This window comes from Filicampus tigris, chromosome 10 (genome assembly GCF_054856515.1).
Source record: "Filicampus tigris isolate MCC_2025a chromosome 10, RoL_Ftig_1.0, whole genome shotgun sequence".
NCBI classification, from domain to species: domain Eukaryota; kingdom Metazoa; phylum Chordata; class Actinopteri; order Syngnathiformes; family Syngnathidae; genus Filicampus; species Filicampus tigris.
Window position 1 is genome coordinate 12,597,650 of NC_141226.1, and position 27,281 is coordinate 12,624,930.

General features: G+C 40.0%; 2 protein-coding genes across 5 annotated transcripts; both read left to right on the top strand.

The window, feature by feature from the left end:
• Window positions 1–378: 378 nt before the first annotated feature.
• lrrcc1 (leucine rich repeat and coiled-coil centrosomal protein 1) lies at window positions 379–16,719 on the top strand. 2 transcript variants are annotated; one of them, XM_086043262.1, is made up of 19 exons: window positions 379–679; window positions 1,152–1,357; window positions 2,424–2,489; window positions 2,566–2,733; window positions 3,155–3,321; window positions 5,282–5,503; window positions 6,002–6,183; window positions 7,135–7,303; window positions 7,375–7,523; window positions 8,826–9,030; window positions 9,709–9,827; window positions 9,935–10,136; window positions 10,270–10,455; window positions 10,529–10,703; window positions 13,528–13,691; window positions 13,751–13,959; window positions 14,733–14,870; window positions 14,942–15,077; window positions 16,316–16,719. In XM_086043262.1, the coding sequence occupies exons 1-19, from the start codon at window positions 636–638 to the stop codon at window positions 16,430–16,432; spliced, it is 3,024 nt and encodes a 1,007-aa protein (XP_085899388.1). In that variant the 5' UTR covers window positions 379–635; the 3' UTR covers window positions 16,433–16,719. The 2 variants fall into 2 exon arrangements, with proteins under 2 accessions (XP_085899388.1, XP_085899389.1); XM_086043263.1 differs by lacking the exon at window positions 379–679 and having other exon boundaries at window positions 1,243–1,357; window positions 2,406–2,489; window positions 16,316–16,717.
• Window positions 16,720–18,146: 1,427 nt separating this feature from the next.
• Window positions 18,147–26,429, top strand: e2f5 (E2F transcription factor 5). 3 transcript variants are annotated; one of them, XM_086043266.1, is made up of 9 exons: window positions 19,155–19,481; window positions 19,564–19,733; window positions 20,529–20,638; window positions 21,187–21,348; window positions 22,538–22,646; window positions 23,445–23,772; window positions 24,648–24,785; window positions 25,165–25,203; window positions 25,939–26,429. In XM_086043266.1, exons 2-9 carry the CDS (start codon window positions 19,701–19,703, stop codon window positions 26,049–26,051), a joined length of 1,032 nt encoding a protein of 343 aa, XP_085899392.1. In that variant the 5' UTR covers window positions 19,155–19,481; window positions 19,564–19,700; the 3' UTR covers window positions 26,052–26,429. The 3 variants fall into 3 exon arrangements, with proteins under 3 accessions (XP_085899390.1, XP_085899391.1, XP_085899392.1); XM_086043264.1 differs by lacking the exons at window positions 19,155–19,481; window positions 19,564–19,733 and adding an exon at window positions 18,147–18,450; XM_086043265.1 differs by lacking the exons at window positions 19,155–19,481; window positions 19,564–19,733; window positions 25,165–25,203 and adding an exon at window positions 18,147–18,450.
• The last annotated feature ends 852 nt before the right edge of the window (window positions 26,430–27,281 follow it).

Below are 27,281 nucleotides of genomic sequence, written 5' to 3' on the forward strand. Positions count from 1 at the left end.
TAAATTATGTGGGGTGTTTCTCTACTTATCTTTTGAACGTGTCAGGATTTTATTTGATGAAAGGTGTTTTTTAAGATGGAGGCCTTTATTTAGGGTGCTACTTTGCACAACTTCAGAAATTACCTGCATTTATTAGTGATTAAGTTTTTTTCAACAGGTCTTTATTTGGGGTGTTGTTTTTACTTGACTGAAAAAAAGAGCAAGGCGTTTAAGATGTAAGACTATTAAAAAAGAGAGATATTTATTTGGGATTTCAATGCCAAGGAAGATACTTTTCGAAATCTGAAAGTCACTTGTATGCCAGCTGCTCCAAATGCGCATGCGTCGATTTCACGGGGCGCAGTTGTGGACTCCTCCCGGAAGTTAATCTGTGACGTCTCGAAAACAGGAAAGAAGCGGCTAGTTCAACGAAGAAGAAGCTAAACCAAGAGAGAGCCAAATACAGTTTTGCCAGGTTTACGATGAAAAAACAGTATTTCTTTTTTTCTTTTTTCTTTTTTAATTATTTTTGAACGTATAGTTTACGGCATATAGTTACCATGACCACATTTTTTATATAAAAGCGAACTCTCTAGTTTTGGTGACGTATATTACCCTTGTGGCTGTAACCTTTTGGATTGTCGTCGTTGCATGTTATGGAAGAAAAGGAAATAAGTCTCATTGACAAGAATATTTCAAGGTAAGCGACGTTGTTGTCCTAGTCGAGCTGATGGTATGACGCATGACAGTGCTATAGTATCGAGCCACAATTGAATACTACAGTACTTTGGTGTTTTAAAACTGTTGTAACACTAATGCGGGGTAACACAAACACTAACAGTTCATTCTTTTCAGCGATGAAGCAAGGAGTGCCTATATACTCAATGAAAGGCTTGCAAGAGATTTAATTATATATATATATATATATATATATATATATATATATATATATATATATATATATATATATATATATATATATATATGGTGATATTTTCACTTTTTCCTCCTGATATTTTTCTATTACTTGTTTACTAGTATTTGTGTATTTTGCAGCGCGTTTTTACCGCGTGTTGTGTCCCTCTCGTTGTTATTGAGACTGCAAACTACCCACCTTAGACATTGTTAATGTTGATAAACGAATAAAGAACGCAGTGTCTTTTCTTGTCTAGCTTGCTGGAGGTTCCCCTGCGTCCCACCATCACATCACTCAACCTGCACTGCAACCGCATCTCTAGGATCGAGGGCCTGACATCGGCGTGGCTCCTGAGACACTTGGACCTCTCCTCCAACTGCATTGCTAAGATTGACGGTCTCTCTTCTCTCACGGCCCTGAGGACTTTGAATTTATCCTGCAATGTCATCACCAAGGTTGAGGGTGAGCCCCCACATCACCAACCCCCCACCCCCTTAATACACTAGCCCACCATTTTCAGTACCCCCTCACAAAATACTTACTGGTAGCTCTCCAAGTACCAACATAAGAGCGACAAGCTGCTTTTCTAATATATCTGAGTGTATTTCATGTTTTAAATGCAAGATTTATGTGTACAGTTGTACCTTGAGATACGAGTGACCTGACCTAGGAGTTTTTTGAGATATGCCACCATTTGGACGGTTTTTGCTTTGACTTGTATGCGCAAACATGAGATATTCACTTCACAATAAGCAGCAGTTTAGCAAATAGTGAACAATTCTTCAAAAAAAAGGCCTCAAGGTGTTAGTGCCACTAGCAGTGGAAGTTTACTGTCACACTAATACACATGTAGTGTATTTAAAACAATCACATAGCTTTGCCGCAAGTCAAATTAGCCTAATGCTAAAAAACAATGCAAAACGCCATAATCAATAGTCACAAATTTAGATGCCTTTCAGAAACGGCTGTTTGAACACAAATGGTAGAATAGCATATGTATACCGATAATATGACAATACTCACAGACATCTTTTCTTTATTGTTATTAATGAATTCATTAATTATTAACGTTATTTTTCTTACAGTAGTAATAGAAGTACTATTCTTTTTCATTTGTATCTGCATGACTGCATTTTACTGCCTCCCGATGGCAAAGGTGCTAAATGAATTGCAGCATTAAATCATGATGCACAAACTATACTGTGATTATATTCTTGCTCTGTTTTCATAAAGTACATTATAGAGTGCTATTTTTCCTTATAAAAAAACAGGTTTTATTTTATTTATTTTTGGTCAGTTTTTTTATTCTTATTTTTTTGGGGGGAGTGGGGTAGAAAGGATTTCTAAAAATGATGTGAGATATGAGTGCTCTGAGCGTGGTCTTGGAACGAATTAAATTCATATTTGAAGACACCACTATAGTGATTTCAATGATTATTTTTGTGTACCACTAGTAAAGTTTTGCACTAGAAGACACTTCTGCTGAAATGACTGTTGGTTTTTTTTATAGCTCTTTTGTGACCCACAGGACTGACCGGCCTGGTGAATTTAACAAGGTTAGACTTGTCCTTCAATCAGATAAACGACCTCAGCGGTGAGTTCAGCAGGGACTTTCCAGGACCCCAATTGTCTTTTATTGGCGGTCATGGTGATTGTGATGTGCCCACCAGGCCTATTGCATCTCCACGGCCCTGGACGCAAGCTCAAGCACCTCATTCTCCATAGCAACCACCTTGGCAGTGTCGAGCACCTCCTGCAGTGCCTGCTGGGATTGCAGGGGTTGAGAGAGGTGCTTTTGAGCCGCGGCGGCAAGGACAACCCGCTGTGCATGACGCCAGGTGTGACCGTGACTGTCATTACAATGGGCTCCTCTCAAGTTTGTTCTGGGAAGCTACATAAACCGTCACAACAGTGTTTCCCAACCTTTATTTAGCCTAGGTGATGATGTTGTTTCAAGTTACTCACAAATTCATGTACTTATTGTCAAATCTGATATGTCATTGGCATTGATAGGGATGGGCAACTGGCGGCCCTCAACCACACACACTCTGGATAGCCCCTTGATCCCCCCCCGCCCCCCCTACACACACACACACGCAAACACACCCCTTTGCCATCACTGGTACCCCTATGTGGTGATATAAGCCAAAGACGAAGCTCTGTGTTCCAGATTTATATGAGTTGAGAGGAATTCAACGGTTCCACCGTATTTATTTTCTTTTGTGTGGTGCCGAGCACTACCTCTGTGTTTTATCACAGGTTATCATGAGATGGTGATGCAATCGTTGCCTCAAGTGTCATTTCTCGATGGCCTGGATCGTCTTGGACAGCCGTCATACTCCCCAATTGACAGTCCGTGTGACATACCCGGACTGGAGAACTATGTGGACCTCCTCCTGCTCTCCGATGCCAGCAACAATGAAGCGGTGAGTTTAAATACGCCTGCGGTTTGTATCACGTTAAGCTGAAAAAACAATGTATTGTACAGTAATTAAACAATAATAGTTTAAGACTGTGTTTCTCAACCTTTATTGAGCCAAGGCACATATTTCACATCGGAAAAAATCTCACCGCACACCACTTAACAAAACAATTCACAAAAAGTGGCTATACAGGGTCATTACCAGGGGTGCACATAATTTTTTTTCATGCGGTACTCGCATGAGTACCACGAGATTGTCTTTAATCACTAGTGGTCATAAGTCACGGTTCGGATCGTTCATGGATTTGGAGTCACGGATAGGATCGTTTTTTTTGTATGAGCAAAAATAAATAAATAAAATAAATAAATAGAACTTTTTCTTCATTTATTTAATATCTAATCTAATATGGCCATTTAGGATTTAAGATCCCAATTTAACGCAATTTTGTAAGTGGTTCAGTGTATACATTTCAAGGTATCCTGCCAGACATTTTGCGCTGAATGTTTTCTTATAATTATTAGGCAAACGTCATAAATTAAATGAAGACAAAGTTTTATTTTTATTTTTTTGTAATGAAAAAGACTTGAAATGCAATTTAAGGCACTTTTCTTAAAACATTAATGAGTCAATGTATTATTTGGTAAGCTTTATTTTGAAGGTAGCCTTTGTGGAGGCAGTGTGTTCATTGAGTATGTTTGTAAAACTCTCTTGTACATGCAACTTACGTGATCTTGTGAGTAACCTTCTCTGCTGAATGCAGACTAATCACGTTGCCTGTGAACGTGCATAGTTTTTTTCACCAACTATTCTGCGGATTGGCCCTCGCTGAACCGATGCTTGATCCTTACCAATCAAAGATGATTTGATCCACTGCACCACTAGTGTGTACTGGTACGCAAATGCGCGTCGTGACGCACATGACGGTACGCATCAGTGATTTCTGTTGCGCATGCGTACCTGCGTACCAGTTATGTGCACCCCTGGTCATTATGTACCTCCTGTCATCTAGTGGAAGAACATTTTATTGTTTTGCCTGTTACTATACATGGTTTGCATAAATAAATTAACAAAACAGTTTTTTTAATTAGAAAAAATTCTATTTTTTTTATGCAAGTTTTTTGCTAAAATAATTGTCATTGGATCATTTCCCACGGCACACACGGCATTAAAAAATGCTCTCACTTTAACAAAACAGTAGAGCAGGTCCGAAATGTACAGATTGTAGAGACAAAATGGCTTGCCGATAAACTGTGGTAAAATTTAAGACTGCTCGCATTACAATTAACATTTTAATGACCGTGACTACTGCTGCTACTCTGAAAGTCCTCATCTAGAGGCTTTTCCCATCAGATGTATGCCGCAATACCCAACAGCCTGAGGAAGAAGTGGACGCAAAACTTAAAAAAAAACCCATGTATTTTGTAATAAGTAATGTAATGTATTTTTTGTCTAATATTTTTTAATTTCATGTCTAATATATAATTTTTAATGTTTTCAACAACTTTTTAATATTTTATAATATTTGATATTGCATCAAATATTTTTTTTATTTTTGTCTAAGTATTTGGTATTGTTTTCTAATGTTTTTGTATTTTTCTGATGTTTTTTATCTTGTCTAATGTTTTCTTTGGTTGATTTTAAGTATAATTGTATTTTTTTAACATTTGTGTATTTTTCATGTAATATTTTTGTTTTTTATTTCCAATAGTTTTGTGTGTTTTGTAATGTTTTTTTCAACTGTTTTAATTGTGTGTAATATAGTTTAATTCATTTAATTTGTTCATTTTCGTCTCAATATTAGGTATTATTTTCTAATGTGGTTGTATTTTTTTCGACATTTTTTTCTTTTCTTTGTCTAATATTGTCATGGTTTTTGTCTAATTTTAAATGTTCATCATTTTTGGTCAAAATTTCATACCGTTTCATCTCTGGTTAAATGAGAAAAATGTCTCCCTTGGTTTAGGACACTCTTCTGACCACACCCAGTATCAGTGAAGTACTGACCCACTTTGGACAGAGCGTTGCTCCTGAAGCCTTTGGCGATCCAGTGGCAGCACCCGACAGGCAGCGCGTCCAGAAGCAGTATCAGCAGCAGGTCCACTCAGTAGATGTCAACCAAACACATGCCATTAATGAAGAACGGGTCAAGAAACTGGAGCAGCAGGTGTCCCGCCTTGTTCAGCAGGTGCTTTGTTTTTAACACTACACTCTCTAATGTTGTAGTAATATTTGTATTAGTAGTATTATATTCATTCATAGTGATATTTATAATAGTAATATTTATAATTAAAAAATGTGCTTATTTGTAGCGCATTTGATACACGAAGTATCTCAATGTGCATCACATAATTAAAAGTACAATATTAAACCGCATTCACAAACAAAAGAGTTAAAAACATTTAAAGCAAAGTAAAGAAAAAAAATAGCTTACTAAAAGAACAAGATGTGCAAAAACAAGATTTTGGAAAAAAATTTTTTTTTTTAAATGCTGAAGTTTGTAGTTTTTCTTGAGAGCCCTGAAAGTGATATGGGATGACAAACTCCCCTTCTTCGTATGGCTTTTTAGCTTATGCACTGTTCAAACTTCCAAGCAAGTTGTTACATGTAACATTTAAATCACGAAGTATTTAAATGATGATGAACAACAATTCATTGAATAATTCTAATTTATTATTTAACTTAGGCTTCTGCAAGGCACAAGTCCAGTCAGCCTAACGACTCTACAGTAAAAGCACGGAAGGCCACAAATGACACTGACCGCACATCGGAAAGCGAGTGCGACAGCGGCAAGGAAAACAGCGCTCGCTCCACCATCCCAAAATATCGTAAGCCCACATCGACGAGAACCAGCAAGCGATCAGACAGGTGATTTCTTTGTTCCAGTTGATGATGCATTTTGCTGTGCAGAGAGAGCTTCTCTTGGCATCAACAGATATTTCGATTTCACTTTTAGCCTGATTCAGCTGATGTCATCAGGTGGAGAGATTAGAAAAGGGAGAGATTTTCCTCCCTGTGGTTAACAGTAATGCCTTTTTGGTCCACTCTTTCATCTTGCTTCATCAGACAGAGATGAACACATAAGCTTAATTAGTTTTCAGTGAGAACTTCACTGTCAATCAGAAAATCACATGGAAATGTCTCAAAAAGTCACCTACTTTTCAACTTTACTGTGCTGATGTCTTGTTTCATACCAAAGAGAATCATTAATGGAAAAGGTTAAACTTTGTTGTTAGGTTGTGTTCTCCCGACGACAAAGACAGCGCAATGGAATGATGTGATTTTTTTTTTGTCTAATATTTTATATAATTTTTCAAGTTTTGGTATTTTTCCATTTAAAATGTTTTTTTGTCTTGTATTTTGTTCAAACCTTTCTGTATTTATCATCTATTTTTTTTTCATTTTTGTCCTTTTTTTAGGATTCATATTTTTGTTTAATGTTGTATTTTTCACAATACTTTAGTATATCTATTTTATTTGATGTTTTTATTCATTTGTTTTTTATTCTTTTTTTTAACGTTTTGATATGATGTGTTTTGCAATCTTATTTTTTCAAATTGTTTTGTAATTGTTTTCCTCATCATTTTTAATTGTGTAATATTTGTGTATTTTTTGGGCCAGTATTTGTATTTTGACCTGCAATATTTTTATTTCAAGTCAAAATCTTTTTTTCCTGATATTTCATATCGTAAATTTTGTGGATTTTTCATCGTGTATTTCTGGTAAATCTTTTTTCAATTTCCTATTTTTTTTCCACAACATTACCACTAATATATTTTTTCATTCGGTTCGATTCCTTTCATTTTGTTTCTTGCACAGTGATCAGGAAAATCCTAAACAGAGGGTTACAAAGTCTGCTGTCAGGTGGTCTTCTAGCACGGCCAAAGGGGGCGATGACGCATCAGTTCGGACGAGGAGGGTGACACTGAGAGCTGCCAAGGAGCCGATCGATGTAAAGTACAAGTCTAGTGAGGAAGAAACCTATAAGGTACGTTGTGGATGAGTATTTCCCTGTATCCGGCTTATGTCTTGATGCCCTCGGATCTGCATTTTTGGCAGGCTATTGTGGAGGAGCGGGACCAGGAGAGAGAGAGGCGCTGGAAGGCCGAGCAGGCCGTCACCAGGTTGACGGACGAACTCAAGAGCCTGAAGACCAAGGTCAACGAGGAGAAAGATCTGCAGAGTATGGCCATGCACACCACCGACAGGTACGAGATGCCACGCACACACTTGCGCAGTTCGAGAGCTGAATTTTTGTGATTGATATTGTCAGAGAAGTATTAATTTATCAGTTTGATAATGTGGGTCTGTCGTTAAACCTGCGCATTATCACACTGATATCTGTTCCCAATATTTTGTTGTTGTTTGTCGTTAGGTTGGTTCTTCTTAACTACTCTGTGTGAATGGATCTGTTCCACGGTCTGGTCCATTCTGAAACTGGTAAAAACTAAACTGGCAATGTTTTGGCAATGTCAAATAATGTTTTCAACAACTTGCCACACGTGTGGACGGAAGTAGTAACTGCTAGTGCTATTGATAATAATAAATAAGAATATAACACCCATCAATGGACCCAAGGACGCTTACGGGTAATAATAAGTTGTAAGGGTATATAATTTAAATGAATTGAAATGTTGAGTATGTTCCGAGTGCAGTGTTAGCGGGGTAACAGCCAGCGTTAGCCACCAGTTGCTAGCCGGCCAGCTTTGACAGCAAGCAGCTGTGTGATGGAAGATTCCAGTAGAGGTCAGACAGGCAGGTGAGCCTCCTTGTGGGGTTGGCGCCAGACAAAGACGGGGTGGTCAACTTGTAAGATGATGCAGCAAAAAGTCTGCATCATTTTAGCAGTTTAGTGATGGATGTTAACATCTGATAAGCTGGTATTGTGATGTGCTCAATTCAAGGTATAGTAAGTGACCAACTAAAGATAAAGATAGAAAAGACAGTACAAGGGGCCTTGAGATATTATTTTAATTTGTTCCGTGACCATGCGTGTAACTCAAACTACTATTTCAAATAATTTCTGATCTTTGTGATATATGTTTGCTCGGGACAATATTTCAGAGACATCCGACAATCAGGCCTTTGCTGACTTTGATTGGAACAGGTGAAAATGCTGAAATTCGTTCTGATAAGCGGTATGTGCGTAGCTTGTTTCAGCTCAAGTGGTGACACAATGGTTTGACCTTCCAAGTTTTGTTTGACTCCAGTCTGGAGGTTTTTGATTGAGCTCCAAATTGCACCACTTCCAAATATTGCAATCTCTCTCCCTCCATACTGTGATGCCATTTGGCTGTGACTCTTCCAGCTGCACTGCAAGAGAAGCCAGGCAGTCGGTGTGTGTGCAGCACAGATAAATCTCCAGTATGAGCCCAATTAAACGCATGGTGGCAAGCATATGCCGGCACTTATTGACCGCATCAGTCTTTGCCCTTGCTGTCTTAATGGCGGTCCACCACGTTAATCACGTCCACATATGTGAGGTGACTCCGCGTCGCGTCTCCCTCCAGGCTGAAAGACTTGCTGCTGAAGGAACGGTCGGGACGCTGCGAGCTGGAGACGCGTGTGGAGCAGCTGGACGGGAGGTGCCGCTCGCTGAGCCAGAAGCTGGAACAGGCGCGCGGCAGCGAGGAGCGTCATAAACACGCGCTCCGGCGACTAGAGGAGGACGTCGCCCACGGGGAGGAGTTGCGGGCTTGCCAGCAGGCCCAAGAGGTACACGAGAACACAATGAACAAACACTTTACTTCAGGATTTTTTTTATTTGGGGGGGGGGGGGGTCAAGGGGAAGAAAGTTTCATGTTTATTTTTCAGCCTGTATATATGTATTTTGTCTAACATTTCTTATGCAAATCATTTTTCTATTTTGTAGAGATATTTTTGTTTTGTATTGTAATATTTTTATATTTTAAATACTTTTTTTGGGCCTCCCCTTGTATTTGTATTTTTGTTTAATGTTTTCTTTTTTGTTTGTTTGTATTTTTCTGATATTTTTTGACGAAAATAACTTATAGTAATAGTTGGGTATTTCTTTGAGTCTATTTTTCTAGCATTATTATTTTTCAGTCATTTCTAATATTATGAAATATATAATCGAAGCAGGGTACACCCTGAACTGGTTTCCAGCTAATTGCAGCAATGTACTGGATGTAATACATAAAATAACTGCATAAAAAAATGTGTTGCTGCGAATCATTGACCCATCTCAGGGACTGGTAATAATAATAGTAACATTTATGGAAATTATTTTCATTTTGTGGAGTACTTGCCTTTCAGTGGTTAAAATAAAATATTTTAAAAGACATTCAGAATTCATTTGTAATATTTGTCATCTGTCAATGAAGTTGCCAAGCTTCCAAAAATCCATATATGATTTGTTGTCTTCCCTTTCAGACGAAGCAACAGCAGGAGCTCGAGAACAAGATGGCGGCTCTGAAGCGTGACTTGGATGTTCAGAGAGCCAAAGTGCAGCAGCTGCACGAACTGTTGGCGTGTCGAGAACAAGAGCACAGGTGCGCCTCCTCCTGGCTTTTAAAACGTTCATTTTTAAGTCCTCAATAGTGCCATGGAAACAAATACGACTCACAGCTCCTCATTTATACATACCTTGTGTCCCTAGAAAGCAGCTGGAGATGCGGCTGCAGCCGGGCGGGACGGACTTCCTGACAGCAGTGGCAAGAGAAGTGGCGTCTGAGAGGCAAACGTACACTCAAAGAGAGTCTGAGTTGAAGGGCAAAGTGGAGGAGGGCAGGAAAGCGTATGCAGCCCTCGAGGATGAATTCCGCATGGCGCTCACTATTGAGGCCGCGCGCTTCTCTGAGGTCTGCTAATAAATGTAGACGTGTCATACAATTACTGTCATGCAATCATATCTTGCGGGTTATTCATTATAGTTGTCATTTTGCACAACAGAAATCGATGAGTCATCCCATCATTTCTCTGCCCCTCTTGCAGATAAAGAAAGCGTGCGATCAAATGACGGCAGAGCTGCCGGAACTCCGAGCGACGCTGGCTCAGTCGCAGCGGGCGGAGAAGAAATCCGCCTCCGTGGTGCAAGAGCTCACAATGTTGGTGAAGGAGCAGAAGACCCGCATCTCAGAGCTCGTCAATGCCAAGAGAGACGCTATAACTGAGTTCAAGGTAACTGAGGGCTAAAATCAAAAGATCATAAGATGAATGGATAGAATGGTGAAATTGCCCCATCTCCTAACAGAGGCGCGCTCAGGCTCTGGAGGCCGAGCTGGATCAGGACCGACGTATGCGCCTTCAGCTGGAGGCGCTTAAGAAGGACAAAGCGCGACTGTCGTCACAGCTCGGCGCCCAGGAGTCTGTCATTGATGGTCTCAGGGCAGAAAGGAGGCTCTGGGGGCAGGAGCTCGCTCAGCAAGGTAGGTGAAGAACTATCAACGGGGTTTGAAGGACATACATGGAGAAGTACTGTACATTTTCTGGGTTCTAATTAGTGATGCAACGGATCAAAAAACTCACAGTTTGGGTCGGATCATGGTTTTGGCTCACGGATTGGATCGTTTTTCTGATCAGTAAAAAAAAAAAAAAAAAAAGAGAGAGAAAAAATTAGAAATTTGACTTTATTTATTTATAAAACACGTTTGCCCATGAAAGAAATAAACATTCAACTCAAAATGTCAAATATGCAATATAAAGCAGGATACCTTTGTGTTTTATACTGTGACCGTCAATGAGAAAGACCTCAAATTGCAATTTGAAAAAAAAAAACATTAAGGCCTAAAGCGCCTGGCTCAACAGCTCCCCAAAACCTAAGGTCGTCTTTGGAATTACCCTTGAAAACCTGGAGTTTTCCCAGAAATTCAACACCTACAAAATAATTAATATCTCAGCCCCTGTAGTAGACAGAAACATAATTCCAAAAGAATTTGAGAGCTCAGACGTGTGGCTTTCACACAGACCCGAGTTTATTCATCTTTATTCATCTCAGACCCGGCCCACCCCCTCCAGGGCACCCTAACAGCACTCCACAGCTCCTTCAGACTGTTACACCCTCACTGTGCAAAGGAGAGATTCCGCCGCTCCTTCTTGCCTGCTGCTGTCAGACTCTTTAACAAGAATATTGTGTAGTCTCTACAAACTGGCGGACATTAGTGCAATTGTGCAGACCTGCACCTGAGCTTATATCGTGCAATACCCAACATTCCCCACTACTGTAATACCGCGCAATACTCAACATTCCCCACTACTGTTAGTCTAGTTTTATTTTTATCCAATGCTGTTCCTTACATTTCACTGCAGCACTGCAGCGCAGCAGCACTGTCACTTACTTAGAGTATTTTTCCTCTGTACTATGTACAGGCTAAAATGAGTGTTCCTCATACTTTTTATGTAGATGTATGTTGGTGTGTATATACAGGTGTATATACACATAGTTACTGCGTATATTTACATAGGTTTGATCCTGAATGTTTGCCATTAATGTTATACATTAATGTCCCTGTGTGACCTATATCTTTGCTGCTGTAACACTGAAAATTTCCCCACTGTGGGATCAATAAAGGCCTTCTTATTCTCATTCTTCTTATTCTTATTTAACGTTTCAATCGACGAGGTAAAAATAAAGTGTCAGTGCAAGAGAATGCACTACTTTTAATTAAAACAAATAATCGAGTGGTAATTACCATCCTCTTTTCTGTTACAAAGACGTCAATATTGTTTTTATATATTGTATTTATTTATATTGTATTATCTACAAACATATATCTTAACCATATATCTTTACTGGTTCAAAGTCCACAATCGCGTTGTCTATATTACTGCCGTTATTCATTTCAGAGCTCCCGCGATCGACGGCGTCCGCCATTACTGCTCTAAAAAATTCCGGATATCCTCCGACGACTCTCGACACCGTCACATGTTTATTCTGATGCATTTCATTGGTTAAGAGACAGAGAATTAAATAATAAATAGAAAATGACGTATACGCTCTCGCGGCTTTCAGGGTAGAAAGACGCAACAGCGCTCCCGGCTCTAGTGGTAGAAACGCGGTTATGTGCTCCCGTCCTTAATGGGTTAAGGCACATCCTCTTCCTTTAACCCATTAAAGCCGGGAACGCACACACGCGTTTCTACCACTAAAGCCGGGAGCGCTGTTGAGTGTTTCTCCCTTTAAAGCCAGCAGAATGTATACGTCATTTTCTTTTTTTAATCCAATCCTCGGTCTCTTAGTCAATAAAATGCATCAGAATATACTGTACATGTGACAGTATCGTGAGTCATCGGACGATATACGGAATTATTTCGGGGAGTAATGGCGGCACAGTCCATTGCGGGAGCTCTGATATAAGTCACGGCAGTGATATAGACGCCGCTCTTGCGGACTTTAAAGTCGTGAAACCAGCCAAACGTGATATATGGTTAAGATATATGTTCGTAGACAATGACGATTTCAACGTCTTTGTAAGAGAAAACAGGATGGTAATTACCACTCGATTTTTGTTTTTTAATTAAAAGTAGTGCTTCTCTTGCACTGACACTTTATTTTTACGTCTTCTATTGAAACAGTAAATATTGAAAAAACATAGATAGAGTTGAAAATACAGGGGATGCTGAAAAAGAGGCAGACCAAGAAACAGATGGAAAGACTATTAAATCTGTTCCGAAAGAGAAACAAGTAGGTGAAAAGCGCACCCTTAACAGGAACATTTGAAAAAAGGTTTAGATAAAACAGCAACCCCGAATAGAAAAAAGCTGGAAATAAGTGTCTGAACATCCATCCACCCATCATCTATACCGCTTATCCTCACAAGGGTCGCGGGGCGTGCTGGAGCCTATCCCAGCTGTCTTCGGGCAGTAGGCGGGGGGACACCCTGAATCGGTTGCCAGCCAATCGCAGGGCACACAGAGACAAACAACAGAGAGACACTGACAATCACGCCTAGGGGCAATTTAGAGAGTCCAATCAACTTACCATGCATGTTTTTGGAATGTGGGAGGAAACCGGAGTACTCGGAGAAAACCCACGCAGGCACGGGGAGAACATGCAAACTCCACACAGGGAGGCCGGAGCCGGGATCGGACCCACGACCTCTGAACTGTGAGGCGGACGTGCTAACCAGTCGACCACCGTGTCGCCCCGTGTCTGAACATGTTAACATGAAGATGTTAGGAAGTGAGCACACAAACCAATCCACTTAAGTGCCAACAGAATGTGTCACTTTCTTGCGTATATCTGTACCACAGGAGCGTCTCTGGCTCAGGACCGCGGACGTCTGGAAGCCAGGATCGAGGCGCTGTGCGCTGAGGTGGAGGTGCACAAAAAGCAGACTGAACAGGACCGCGACACCCTCAAAATCAAAGGCAAAATCATGGAGGATCAAACGGAATCCATCCGCAAACTCAAAGAGGTGCGTTGAAGTGAAGCTAACATACAGCAGGAACATTACTGTCACTTTCTGTTCCGTAGACACTGCAGGAGCGTGACGAGCAGGCCCGCAGGCTGCGCGAAGACAAGGCCCAGGCTGAGAAGATGTTCCAGAACCGGCTCGAGGAGGAGACATCTCGGCTGTCGGAGCTGGAGGGACGCGTTGAACACCTCACCCTGCGCAAGGAGGAGCTGAAGCAGCAGTTGGAGGACAAGGAGGCCGAAGTCGGAGAGGTGAAACGAGTTCACAGGTAAATTCACCGTCTTGAGTGACTTTTTAACACCTCTGATTTTGTCATATGAAACAGTAATACGGTGGTGCCTTGACTTATTACTTGAATTTGTTCCATGACCATGCTCGTATTTCACATGATTGTATCTCAAATCATCTTTTCCCATTGAAATGCCCATTCAGTAGTCCACATCCGCCTGCCAATGACCAAACAATTCTATACATCCAAAATGAGACAAGTGTCTTTGTTCCATATACAAAATGAATGAAAACAAACAAATATGCATTGGCAATATTGTTACGAATCACAACATAAGTGAAGAAATCATTAATAGTCAAATGAATAACATAGGCTGCATGGCAAAAGATAAATCTGGTACAGGCACAACACAAACATGCAAGCGGGGAATGGATTGGAACACAATGGCCAATTGAGAACTTTTTTTTTTTTTTAAACTTAAACAACAACAAAAAAATAGAAATAATGTATACCAATATTTAGTTTTCCTAGTTTTAAGTTTAGTTAGTCAGTTTTAGGTTTAAAGCGTGTGGGAGGGGTAAAACTTCCTTTGCAATGATGTCAGGATCTGGAATGTGTCCCGTGTGGTGAACAGGAGTATCTATATAAGAGAGTCCCAAACAAGGAACACATTTACCATAAAATAAAAAAGACCTGTAGCTTATAAATATAGATAATCATTAAGCACAAGTAGTACTTTAAGAACATACAACCTCCTTTCCTGTTCATGTTTCATTTTTTTGTTATGTTGTGTGATTTCTGTCTCACTTCAGGGAATCCACTAAAAAGTGGCAGGAAAAGGCTCAGCTGCTCACTCAACTAGAGAGCCAAGTGAAGCACATGAAGGACACCTTTGACAGCAAGGAACGCTCGCTCCTCGAAGAGAATGAACAATTGACCGAAGCACACAGGTGTGTTTGCGGCGAGGTGTGGGAAAAGAAGAGCTCGCCTTCTTAAACTTCCATCGTGTTACGTCTTTCAGAGCGGCGGTGGAGAAGCTGCGCTGCATGGACGATGCTTTTCGCGCGCAGTTCGAGTCCCTCCAGGCTGCCCATCAGGCTGAGCTGCTTCAGCTGGCGAATGATAAGCACAATCGGATAGAAGAAGCCAATCAGAAGGTAAAGCCACAGATTACTAGTCTCTTTTCATCTGCATCTTTTCCGACTCAGAATTTGATGGGTTTGACGACTTAGGAGCGGTATAACCAAAGGTGGGCATTTTACTACGTTTGCCGGTCCGTCATTCGTCATCTGCCAGCGGCCTGGGTACCTGTCGGTCATCCGTCAATCCGTCATTTTTTTCTAGCCGAACCAAACTGAAATCGCCTGGCAGTCCGTCATGTTAGTTTAACCACGCTTCTATCATGTCATGTCATCTTCCAAACCGCTTATCCTATACAGGGTCGCGGGGAATTGCTGGAGCCTATCCCAGCCGTCAATGGGCGAAGGCAGACTACACCCCGAGCTGGTCGCCAGCCAGTCACAGGGCACACATAGACACTGTCACTGAGCGGGAATCGATCCCACGCTGCCCGCACACAACTCAGGCGTGTGTACCACTACACTATCAGTGGACCTACGCTTCTATCAGTAAACGTCAAAGGTTCAAAATTGTCAATCTACGGGGAAAAAATATCCAACAGATGAAACATCCATCCATCCATCCTTTATCTGAACCGATTTGATTAAAATGGTAAATGGAGTGCACTATGTACAGTACATCATAATGTGTCGTCTTGCTGCTTAAACAGCTTTACACTCACATACATTTGACATTTGACAGCATAGGTTTCAGGATCAGCCAAACAGAAAAAAAGGGTGTACCGAAAAATATGGTAAACAGTTAATGCAATTTCTTCAGGATGGTGCAACCTTAAAGGGAAAGTCGGCATTCTGATTAATTTTGCGTTTGAGGAATATGAGTTTAAGGAGCAAAATCCACCCGTTTTTAGCCATCTCAGCTTCAGAAAACAGGTCGGCCGTGATTGGTCGTTACCTGAGCCCAGAGTAGTTGTGATTTTCAGTCGACAGAAGTGACAAAAATGGCCGCCCCCAGAGATGGCTAAAAACAAGTGAATTAACTCTTATGCTCAGTGCGTTTTTGTGCCTTTTTTTTTTGTATTAATTTTTAAGGGTAATGTTGTAAGATGACTTCGAAATCACAAGTGTTTTGGGATCACAGTTTCTGGTATATTTACAGCTCAAACTATTAATATAGGCAAATATTTTTAGGGAGTGCTCAACGATTCACACTTTTTTGCCACATTACAACAAGAGCTTGGCCCCAGTCACCTGGAATGCTGTATCTTTAGTAAAGATTCTTTACACTCCTTTCTTTTTGGGGGGGGTTATTTTAGGTATTCGAAGTGGAGGAGGAGATGCGTCAGCTGCTGCTTGAGGTGGAAGCCAACAAGAGGATCACAGATGAGAAAATGAAACGTCTAAACAGTGTACTAAAAGATTTTAACTGGTAAAATATCATGGTAATATGTCAGATAAAAAATGTTTGTGTATTTGTATGTTTGTTTTTAATAAGCTAGTTTTGATGAATTAAATTATTTTAAATTACTGTTTTGAATAAGTGATTTTCCATATATGTGAAACATAAAAAGCCATAAAACAAAAGCACTAGAATGATCCCAAACCCCCAAAAAATAAATGATTCAAATTAGGAATGTTCAATACCGCTTTTTTTCACACTGATACCAGTACAAGTATTCACTCTGCTAAATTCTCACAGATAACAGGGTACCTATACCTCTAGTGCTTCTGATATGTAAAATTTCATTTAACACAATGACAAAGCCTTGCGAACAAAACCTTTCTTTCTGACGTAGATGATGTTTTGCCGAAGTCAAATTGTCACAGTATAGCGCCAACTACTGCAGAGAAGGACTTACTCGATGCCAGATTTTCTTTGCCTTGAGTATCAGTGGCTGGTATGGTACCTCAAAATAAGGCCAATATCGGCCTGATACTGATACCTGGTATCGGTACTCGTCCATCCATCAAATATTAGATTCTAGCAATCCAAGAACATCCCTCCATCTAGTGCTTATCCTCATTTGGGTCACAGGTCATCTGAATACACCTGATACAAGCCTAATACATCCTAGACTGGTCACCGGCAAATCACAGACCACACTTAATTGAACATTTTCATTTTCAAGAGTCCAGTAATACATTAATTTGGCCATTTTTTCTGAAATTGGTTAATTTAAATGTATTTCTTAATTTTTTATTTTATATTAATCTCAATTGATTTATTGTAAATAATAAAAACCATTAGTAAAATTAATAACTTACATAATGTTCAATACAATAATTATATTTTAATTCATCATAAATATGTAAACTTGTTAATTTTATTATTTTACATACACTTTTTTTTTTCAAACAAGTCTGATCAGCCCATTTAAAAACAAAAGGGGCCCGTGAACACAAAGGTTTGCCCACCCCACCTTTCTAATTTACGCAGGCGCAAGTCATGTAATGGGGAAAAAATTCATAATGTTGAGCATTTAGCTGACAAATATGTCCGAACATATTTGCAAATATGTTTAAACATACTTGCAATTACGTTTTCAACGTTTTGCAAGTGTGTTCGTACTTGCAAGTACAGTATGTTTAAATATATTTAGATACATTCGAACGTACTTGCCAGCTAAAGATATTTATTCCACATTGGCAGTTCCACGATTCCTTATGGGAGTGGGTTTGCGTCATGGATAAATGAGGAAAATGCAAAGTTGAATCCAGAACTTCAAAATTGTGAGGCAGATGTGCTAACCACTTTGTGCTACCAGCCAAATACACTGGAAAATAATAATGTTTTTAAATGAATCATTAAATACACAATAAAACATGTTGACGATGAAGTGTTGGTTTTAAACAAAAATGTTAAAAATATATTAATACATTAAAAAGCTAAAAGCAACAGATTTACTCGTTTTCTTATGGCGCTATTGTACTGTCTGATTTCCGTTTTTAAAATTCAAAAAAGGTTTTGAATGAGTACAGTTAGATTTGTGTATATGGACTTTTTCAAATGATCAAATATTTATATGAATTGTGTATGAACATCTACCATGTGCAGACGCCTGTCCACGGGCTCTATTGTGCGGAACTGCAGGGGCAAGGTCTACTTTTTAAGGGGAGTAGTTACTAAGTGGGGGGCGTAGAGACCGGGGTGGGACGGTGGTTGCTATGGCAACAGCAGGCTAACGTAAAGCCTGTTCATTTAAAGGGGCGGAAGAGAGAGAAACGAGACCGACAGGTGAAGCGAATTTTTTTCCGCCCCCCCCAATGAAAAATGGTCATAAGTTGAAGTTTGACGTTCGGCGAAAAGTAAGACCTTCCAAAAATGGAGTGCGAGACGATGGAGGCGGCTCGCTCGACGCCCACTCGCCACGAGAAAAGTTTGGGCCTCCTCACCATGAAGTTTGTCTCTCTGCTCCAAGAGGCCATCGATGGCGTCCTCGACTTGAGAATGGTCAGTGTAAACTCGAGTATTTTACTGTGTTTTTCTGGAGGTACGGTGCTCCCCCAGCAGTAGATGTGAAACAAAGAGCCTTCAGTCACCCAATCAAAGTAGGAGGGGGGCGCCGGCTGGTCAGGTGCACCACGCTGTGTTCAGGTGCTAGAGTCGCCATTACTAGTACTCCCTTTTCGTGCGAAATGTTTCATTTTAAAGACTACATTAACTGTTTAACTATGTGTAAACTTATTAAACAGACAAAACAATTTCAAACAATTGTTTATCCTTTTTTTTTTTAAAGCGGCAAAACAAAAGTGCTTTCATCCTTGCTATATTGTTCCACCATCTTACTTAAACAGGAAGTCAACACCCCAAAATTCTTTACAATTATAAGTTATATGCGACTCCACTCGTCTCAACACGACATTCTGATTAATATTGAATTTGTGGAATATGAGTTATAAGTGGCAACATCCGCCTGTTTTTTAGCCATCTCAGGGGGCGGCCATTTTGTCACTTTCTGTCAACTGAAAACGACATCACAGTTGCTCAGGGCTCAGCTAAGGACCAATCACGGTTCACCTGTTTTCTGAAGCTGAGCTGTGGTTGTTACCTGAGCAACTGTGATGTCATTTTCCATCGACAGAAGTGACAAAATGGCCACCCCCTGAGATGGCTAAAAAAGGGTGGATTTTGCTGCTTAAGGGTTAGGGCTGTATCACAAACGCAATATTAATCAGAATGCCTTGTTTCAACTAGTGGGCCTGCATAGAACATATTCTTTAATAAACTTCCACTTTAACATTACGGCACACTCTCCATACTACTGATGTGTGGAACTGCTACTGTGGAGGTAACAGTTTTGCCGGCAAATACATTTAAATGTGTATACGTTCAAGCGTATTTAAATATGTTTAAACGCTGGATGAGAATCGTGATATTACTTGACCAGCTGTGAGCGTATTTACTCCATCAGACGCGGCGGAAATGTGCCTGATTGCAGCTACCGGTAATCAGATTCCAGCTTTTCCTGCTAACTTTAGTTTGTAAGTTGAAGTAAACAGAATCTGCCAATAAATGAAAGAAGCATTAAATGGAAAGTAATAGCAACAATGACCAAACATGCAGGTAAACGCACAGCTGATGGGCGGCAATGACTTAGCGTAATCTTCCGACGATGAAGACAGAATGATGAGAAGTTTCTTCCCGTATCACTTGACTGGCGGTACCTCCAGAGTGACGTGGAGGAAGCCATTGTCAAAGATATGTCCAAGATATGTTGTCAAAAACAAGCAAAGGTGGGCAATTTACAAAATTTTGCTGGTCCGTCACTTTTCGTGACAAACCGAATTATAACCGTCAGTCTGACAGAATGTCCATTTCTGACAGAATGTTTGTAGGATAACAACTTTAAAAATTGTTTACATTGTAAGGCGTATTCATTATTCCAGAAGGGACTATTTTTAGTAGTTCACTCAAAGTTGGACCCACTCTAAAATTAGATGGTTCATCTCATGGGTTAGATCCAAATAAATAAATAAATAAATACTTTGTTGTTCTACATTTGCTTTACTGTTGAATAAAAACGTTTGAAATGAATGAAAAATACATGTTTGTTAATAAAATGTTGAATTACTCTATAATTATCTTTGTTATCAGTACCAATGTTTTAAAACCGGTAATTTTGTAGGTCCAGTGCAATATGACACCATGAACGTAAAGCGGAACCAATCCTAGCCTGGGTATTTACAGAAGGTGGGGGGTGGGGGGAATTGGTGGTAGACCTGCCCTTAATTGTTCATAGTTTTCCCTCTCTCCTTGAGCACCAATCTTAGCTAATGTTTACACTGCAGTCACATCTGAACATCCCCTCTGCTAATGTACTCTTCTGCCAACAGGTTTAACTTTCTGTTTGTGCAGCTTGATTTGCCAAATCCTCTCTTTGAATGTCTGACAGTGTCTCTGATTTCATCCCGTTCTGGCAGTATTTACAGTATTTGCCAGGTAGTCTCGGTGTTGGCGGCGTTGCGATGTGGTCCTGTTAAAATGCTGCCAATTACATTTTCATTGGCACTTGTGTTTTTAATCAACAGGCCGCAGACAGCTTGGCAGTGAAGCAGAAAAGGCGCATATATGACATCACCAACGTGCTGGAAGGCGTGGGCTTGATTGAGAAGAAAAACAAAAATATCATCCAGTGGAGGTATGTGGCAAAAAAAAAAACAAAAAACAAAAAAACATGTTTTGGATTTTACAATTGTTCTTCTTTTCTAATTGGCCATCGTTCCGTTTCATGTCACAATGTGGTGTTCGTCGATCGCCCCAACTCTGTTGAACACGCATTAAAAAAAATTAATCAGAAATAATACACAGTTGAAACTTTACAATTGTCCATCCCAACTGTTGTCTAAGTAGGGAGTAAAGATCCCTCTAATGTGGACAATCAATAAGTTGCCCCGCACAGTGTTAAAGACATTGTGTTAAGTGGCGATGGCGTCTTTAACGTCGATGAGCATTCCAATTGAGTCTGATATGTGATCCCGCCACAATGTTGTGTGCGTCCATGTTTGAGTTCCAGGAAGCTAGCAGTCCCTGTTTGCGGAAATACAGTGAATATGATGAGTGTGTTTGTTTCCCCTGTAATGAGACAGCCAACATCTTCCAAAATTGTCTGATTAGATAAATATAAAAATGGCCAGTGGCAGTTGTATGCAAGCTTCTTTTGTTTCCTTATGGTTTGCTGTCTTGCAGGGGCGAGAACAAGGGAAATCAGAACCAGGAAGTTCTTGACCAGGTTAGGGTTCTGCAAGCCCAGATCTCTGAGCTGGAAGCCCAAGAGAAAGAGCTGGACAAGCAGAAGACCTGGTTGCAGGAGAACAACGAACACCTGAACCACGATCCAGGCACTAGCATATATCCTTGCGTAGTTGGTGACGTCGGGCAGCATGTGATTTTCACCTCTGCCTCACAGTTTCGAGGTTTTGTGTTCACATCTTGTCTCAGTGTGGCGTTTGCATGTTAGTTCAGGGGGGTTTTCTCCGGTCACTCTGGCTTCCTACCATATTTTTACACCGAGCCCAGACTACCTTCTCTTACCAAATTGTCCGATGAGTCTGTGAGCTTGAACACCCCGAGAGGCTCCAAACACCTTAGACTAGACTTGCGCCAGCATGCAAACAAAGTGAAACTTGTTTTTACACCAAGCGCAAGGGCACCAGTCAACCAAAACAGCGGCCATTATGTTAAAGTCAGCTCTGTTTCAGGTTGCTGTGGACAACATGAGATGCTTGTGAGAAAATGCAGGGAGACGGACAGGATGGCCAAACATAACAGGGTGTGAATACCGTGAATACTGAATGGAATTTTTAAACTGTCACAAAATTTACCACAGCAGTCGCGGTGTGAATGAGAAATCTAGTCAGCTATAATAATCGCAATAAGTGATCGCAACTAAACCTCACAGCTACATAATGGGGTGTATCAAAAACTGGAAGATGCTGGAAAACATAGTGTAAATGTAGCCTTAGGAGCTAGCATCACTGTACCCGTGTGGAAAGAATGGGAAAGAATGCCGGGACAGGTGTGAATTTTAACCCCTAGCTCACTTCTCCAACCCTGTTGTCTTGGAAACGGTTCAACAAAAATGTTGGGTATTTGACGGGTTAAAATTTTAATTTGACATTGTCGCTCTGCAGCTAGGGCGATATCCCGCTTTCATTGGTTTCTGTATAAAAAAAAAAATCAAAGATGGGTGATGGCTTTATGTTTTCTTTCTGCTCTGATGCAGGAAGAGGCAATATTACCTGTGCTTGTCCCTGAACAATTATACAAAGTCATGCATGCCCTCTTTGGGACTATTGACTCATTCATTTCAGTCAGCCCCCTCCCACCCCTCCAAAAAATCCCATCTTGATCCTCTTAACAGAGAACAGAGAAAACATGCTGATGAGCGGATTATAAATGCAGTATAATTGCTATTGTCAACCAGGTTAATCCCAAATTGCTCCTGGTCTTGTTTTTCTGGTTTATTGTGCGTGTCCCCCCCCCCCCCCCACCACCACTGCAGTTGCATGTAATCCTCTTTGCTTAACATCCCCCCCACCTATAAATTTGTGACGCATGAGGACATCTGCAATTCCTTCAGCGGCGACACTCTCCTCGTCGTTGTAGCTCCGTCTGGGACGCAGCTGGAGGTGCTGCTGCCAGAGAAGGTAGCAAAGCCTTGCAAGACCACCCAGGAGTATTAATATAATTGAAAGCATAACAGTTTTTAAAATTAATGAAGCCATATTTCGGAGGTTGAATGTGTGCTTTGATCAAGGTCTATATTTTTGAGAAAATGATTGCATATTTTCAAGAATTATTTTGGAGAAATAACTTGCAAAAGACTTGTAGCATTTATAGGAAAATATCATTTAAATATAAAATATCTTCTGTTTTATAGAAAGGTTGAGCTTGCAAACAATGTATATTTTGCGAAAATTGAAGATTTTATTTGTATATTTTGGATAACAATGTTGGGGAAAACATTTTTTTTTTCTGTAAACAAAGTCATATTTTTAAGCATGAAAAGTTGTAGATATTGTTTTCATGTCTGATTCGCCCTCAAAAAAAATGGTCCCACTACGAAGGAAAAAAAAAGTGAATATTTTAAAAGCATTTTGCTGCGTCAACATCAATAGCTATAATTCAACACTGTTAATATTGCACCTTTTTACTAGGACAATATTTTTTGGAAGTTTACTTTTTCCTTGAAAATATATTTAAAAATATTAAACATGATTGTTTTTTTTCTTAATGACTGCTTTATTAAATCTTTTCTAAAATAATCAGAAAATACTTTTCCCCTTAGCAAATATACCATATTTTTCTGAATTTCAATTATCCCCCTCCCCCAGACAAAACTTTATTTTTGAATATGTATTATTTTTTCTCAAAAGCCAAACACACACGACTTAATACATTTTTCTAATGGCATTTCGATTGTTTTCCTTTATATTGTGTCTTAGGGCCACACTGGTCACAAGAACTACCAGGTGAACCTGCGCAGCAAGGTGGCTCCCATCAAAGTCACGCTCATTAACCAGGACTCAGACCGCAGCGCGCCCGTGGTCTTCCCCGTGCCCCCCACCGACGTGCTCTGCCCCTTGCTCACACCGCCCCTCACACTATCCGCCAGCCCGCACTGTCTCCCCTTCTCCACGGCCGACTACTCCTCCGGCTCCAGCACCACCGCCTCCTCCTTCTGCAGCCAAGACTCGCTCAGCTCAGACCAGCAGATGGCGCTGCCGGTGCATGATGGCATGCTGAGGCCAGAGTCAGCACACTCACACTTGGGTAAGAACTGAGTGTGTGCCCCGGGAATGGAGGTGTTCCAAATGAAACGCATCTATTATTATTTATATTGTAGGGATAGTTTACGATGATGTAGAACTCTGTGGTCAAGTTAACAGCGTTTCTAGCCTATTTGTGGGGGTACCCCGAAATTTAATCCCAGCACCTCCAAAAATTGTAATATGAACCCTTGAAGTGGAAGTCAACCCCAAATTTTCTTTACAATATTATATTCTATGTGTCTCAGTTAGTCTAAACGCGGCATTCTGATTTGCGTAATATGAGTTGAACAGCAAACTCCAATGAATTTGTGGAATATGAATTGTAAGTGGCAACATCCGCCTGTTTTTTAGCAATCTCAAGGAGCGGCCGCTGTCACTTGTTGTCGACTGAAAATGACATTCGGTTGCTCAGGGTTCAGGTAACAACCAATCACAACTCACCTCTTTTCTGAAGCTGAGCCGTGATTGGTTGTTCCCTGGGCAGCTGTGATGTCATTTTCAGTTGACAGCCAGTGACAAAATGGCCACCCCTTGAGATGGGTGGATTTGACTCCTGAACTCATATTCCACAAACATAATGTCGATCTGAATGCCATGTTTAGTCTAGTGGGGCTGCATGGAAGCCATTTGGGCTGTGTTGAACGAGTACAGGTGAAATTGAATTTGATTCTGTGTTCCTTAATTTAGTATAAAATCCTTTAGGCAAGCTGATTTTGACTATTGGTTTTCAGTGTGTTATTGTTTTATTTGTCCTGAAGAGGGCGCACGTCTTTTCCATTCCAAGCATGCCTGGCAACTGAAATACTAATTATGCACATTTGTCCTCTCCATTTAAGCCTCTGTGCAATGTCATGCGTCCTTCCTACTCCCTTGCAGGGCGTCCCGATAAGCCGACGACTATTTTGGAGTGGGAACAGATGGACCTGGCTGGCCCAGAATTCCAGTCTGTGCTAAGCATGAGCAGTCTGCTGAGGCACAGTAGTGTTGGGGACTACATGAATGAGGACAGAGATGGTACTGTCTTTATTTGGTTCGGACAAAAAGACGATGTAAAAACATATCGATAACAAATTTCACATGCCAGACAATCAAGCAGTCCATTTATAATGTTCATCTTTATCGCCTTATAGCAGTGCTTCTCATTTATTTTGTTACACCCCCCGCCCCCCTCTACACGCGCACAAATTCTCCTCAATTTGCCTGAAATTTTAAAAAAACTAAATGAGGGTGCCACTGCCATCTACTATAGTGGATGTGCAATTACTTTTTAATTCTAGTACGACAAAAAAATCCCACCTAGCGTCGCACGGTGCCCCCCTCTTTGAGAAGGACTGCCTTAGAGGCATGTGCTGTTCAGAAACAAAAAATGTTCTATTTTCATACTTTCCTGTAGAAGCTGTTGACTTCATTGATAAGCTGATGTCCTCTGATGGTAAGCATCTTAAAGGCTGTGCGATTTTGCCTGTATTGTGTGTTTTGAAAACTTTGCAAAACGAATGCTGCGGTCAGACTGAGCAGGAGTGGAGTGTTTCTAGTGACGCAATTAGCTATCGAGTTAATGCAGCTCGCGGGCGTAGGCGCAAATCTGTGCCGAGTGGCACCGATGATGCGTTTGACGTGACAGCAAAGGGGTCAAGCACATGCAAATTCTCGATCGCCTATTCGTGCACATAGGACATTTTTGAATAAAGTAAAAAATATATATATACTTTTCGTCTAGAAAATATACCACTTTTGCATAGAAAAATACAAGTTTACACAATATATTTTAAATTTATTTTCTTGGAGATAAAGATATTACACACACACACACACACACACACACATCTCCCCCCCCCACCCAAATCCCTAAATGAGTCTTTTGTTGAACATTGCTTTTTTTTTTTTTCAAAAGTGTTTTCTCATAAATATTGTAATTAGAATTACAGTCTTTGACTTTTTCTTGAAAGCTATCTTTATGAAAAACACTTTCCTTTTGAAAATATACATTTTCTAGAAAAATGAATTTATTCTTGAGATTTTTCATGAAATTATATATTTTATTCCCCCTCAATTTTTTTCCCCTGAAAATGTGTGACAGTTTTCTCCCCCTTTTTTTCCTTAAAAGGTTATGATTTTTTTTCCCCTCAAATGTATCCGGCTTTATGTTTGTTGTAAATTCTTTTAGGCATGGACTACAGCTTCACCCTGGACAATGACGGCGTGTGCGACGTGTTCGATGTGCAGACCCTCAACTCTAACGAAGAAGCTCAGGGAGTACACCGTCATTCTTTCATTTGAGTCATTTTGGAACTTCACAAAGTTATTTATGAAATAATTGCGCCTCTATTAACCCGTTGAAGGTTTACAGGGTAAAAATGCGGACAACATTTGGAACTGTGACAGTATTTAAAATATTTTTAGCGATCCACGTCGCTAGTTCACATTGTTTGACAGTTTACTGCCGTTGCAGGCCATGCTGTTTTGGTTTCGTTGTCTTTGCTTTATATTTCGCTAACCATTTTAACTATTTAAAAAGCAATCTATCTTTGTTTCATGCTAAATCTGCCTTATTTGACATATAATTGGCCTTATTCTTAGTTCAGTTGACTTGATTGCAGGAATTCTGATTTGCACATTTTTTGAATATTTTTTTTCAATAAATGATTGAAATCTCAATTCAGTCGTGTTTTAACTTGAGGGTTTGCAGATGTAGCGCCTTGATAACTCTTCCAGCCATGCAGAACCTCACTCTATTCACTTCATCAGTCCATGTGCGTAGTTGCCTTATTTTTAGGAAAACTTCACCTATTTTCAAGAAAACAATAATTGAAGAAAAAGTCAGACGTTGTCGAGAAAAATGTATATTGGGTATGGCTGGTCGATATGGCAAGAAAGTGTATCATGATACAAATATTTTATATCAGTCAATATTGATAGTTATTTATTTATTATAGTTTTTTAAACTATTCACAATAAGGCCCCGGAAAAAAGGGCTATATTGACTGAATTTAGGTAATTTTATTTTACAAAAATTGATGTACGGCGTACACAATTTGAAATGATCAAAAAACGTATAAAATACGGGGGAAATGTACAAGTTGACAGGTATGGTAACGTAGGTATGCCTACAACAGGAACAATACCGGGGTTGGAGTTTGCTTCCTGATTTCTTTTTCTTTTCTAGCCAACATTTTATCGAGAGCGTGTTGTATTCATTTTGATCACGTGTCCATCGAGATACATATTGATATCATTTTAGATTTTTTTTAATTTATTTTTTTTAGAATGAAATTTTTTCTTTTGCTTGAAAAAAAAACTATTCTTGAATGAAAAAGTTGATTTTTGTGGAATAAAAATGGGTCAAGTGGAATATTTATTTTTCTTTAAATATTCGCATGTTTGCAAGAAAAGCATTTTTTATGTCTGATAAAAGTTGTAGCTTTTTTTTTTAATTGGAAAAAGAAACTAGAAAAAAAGTTCAGTTTTTTTTTTTTTTTTTTGATGAAAACCTTATCGAAGTCTCACATT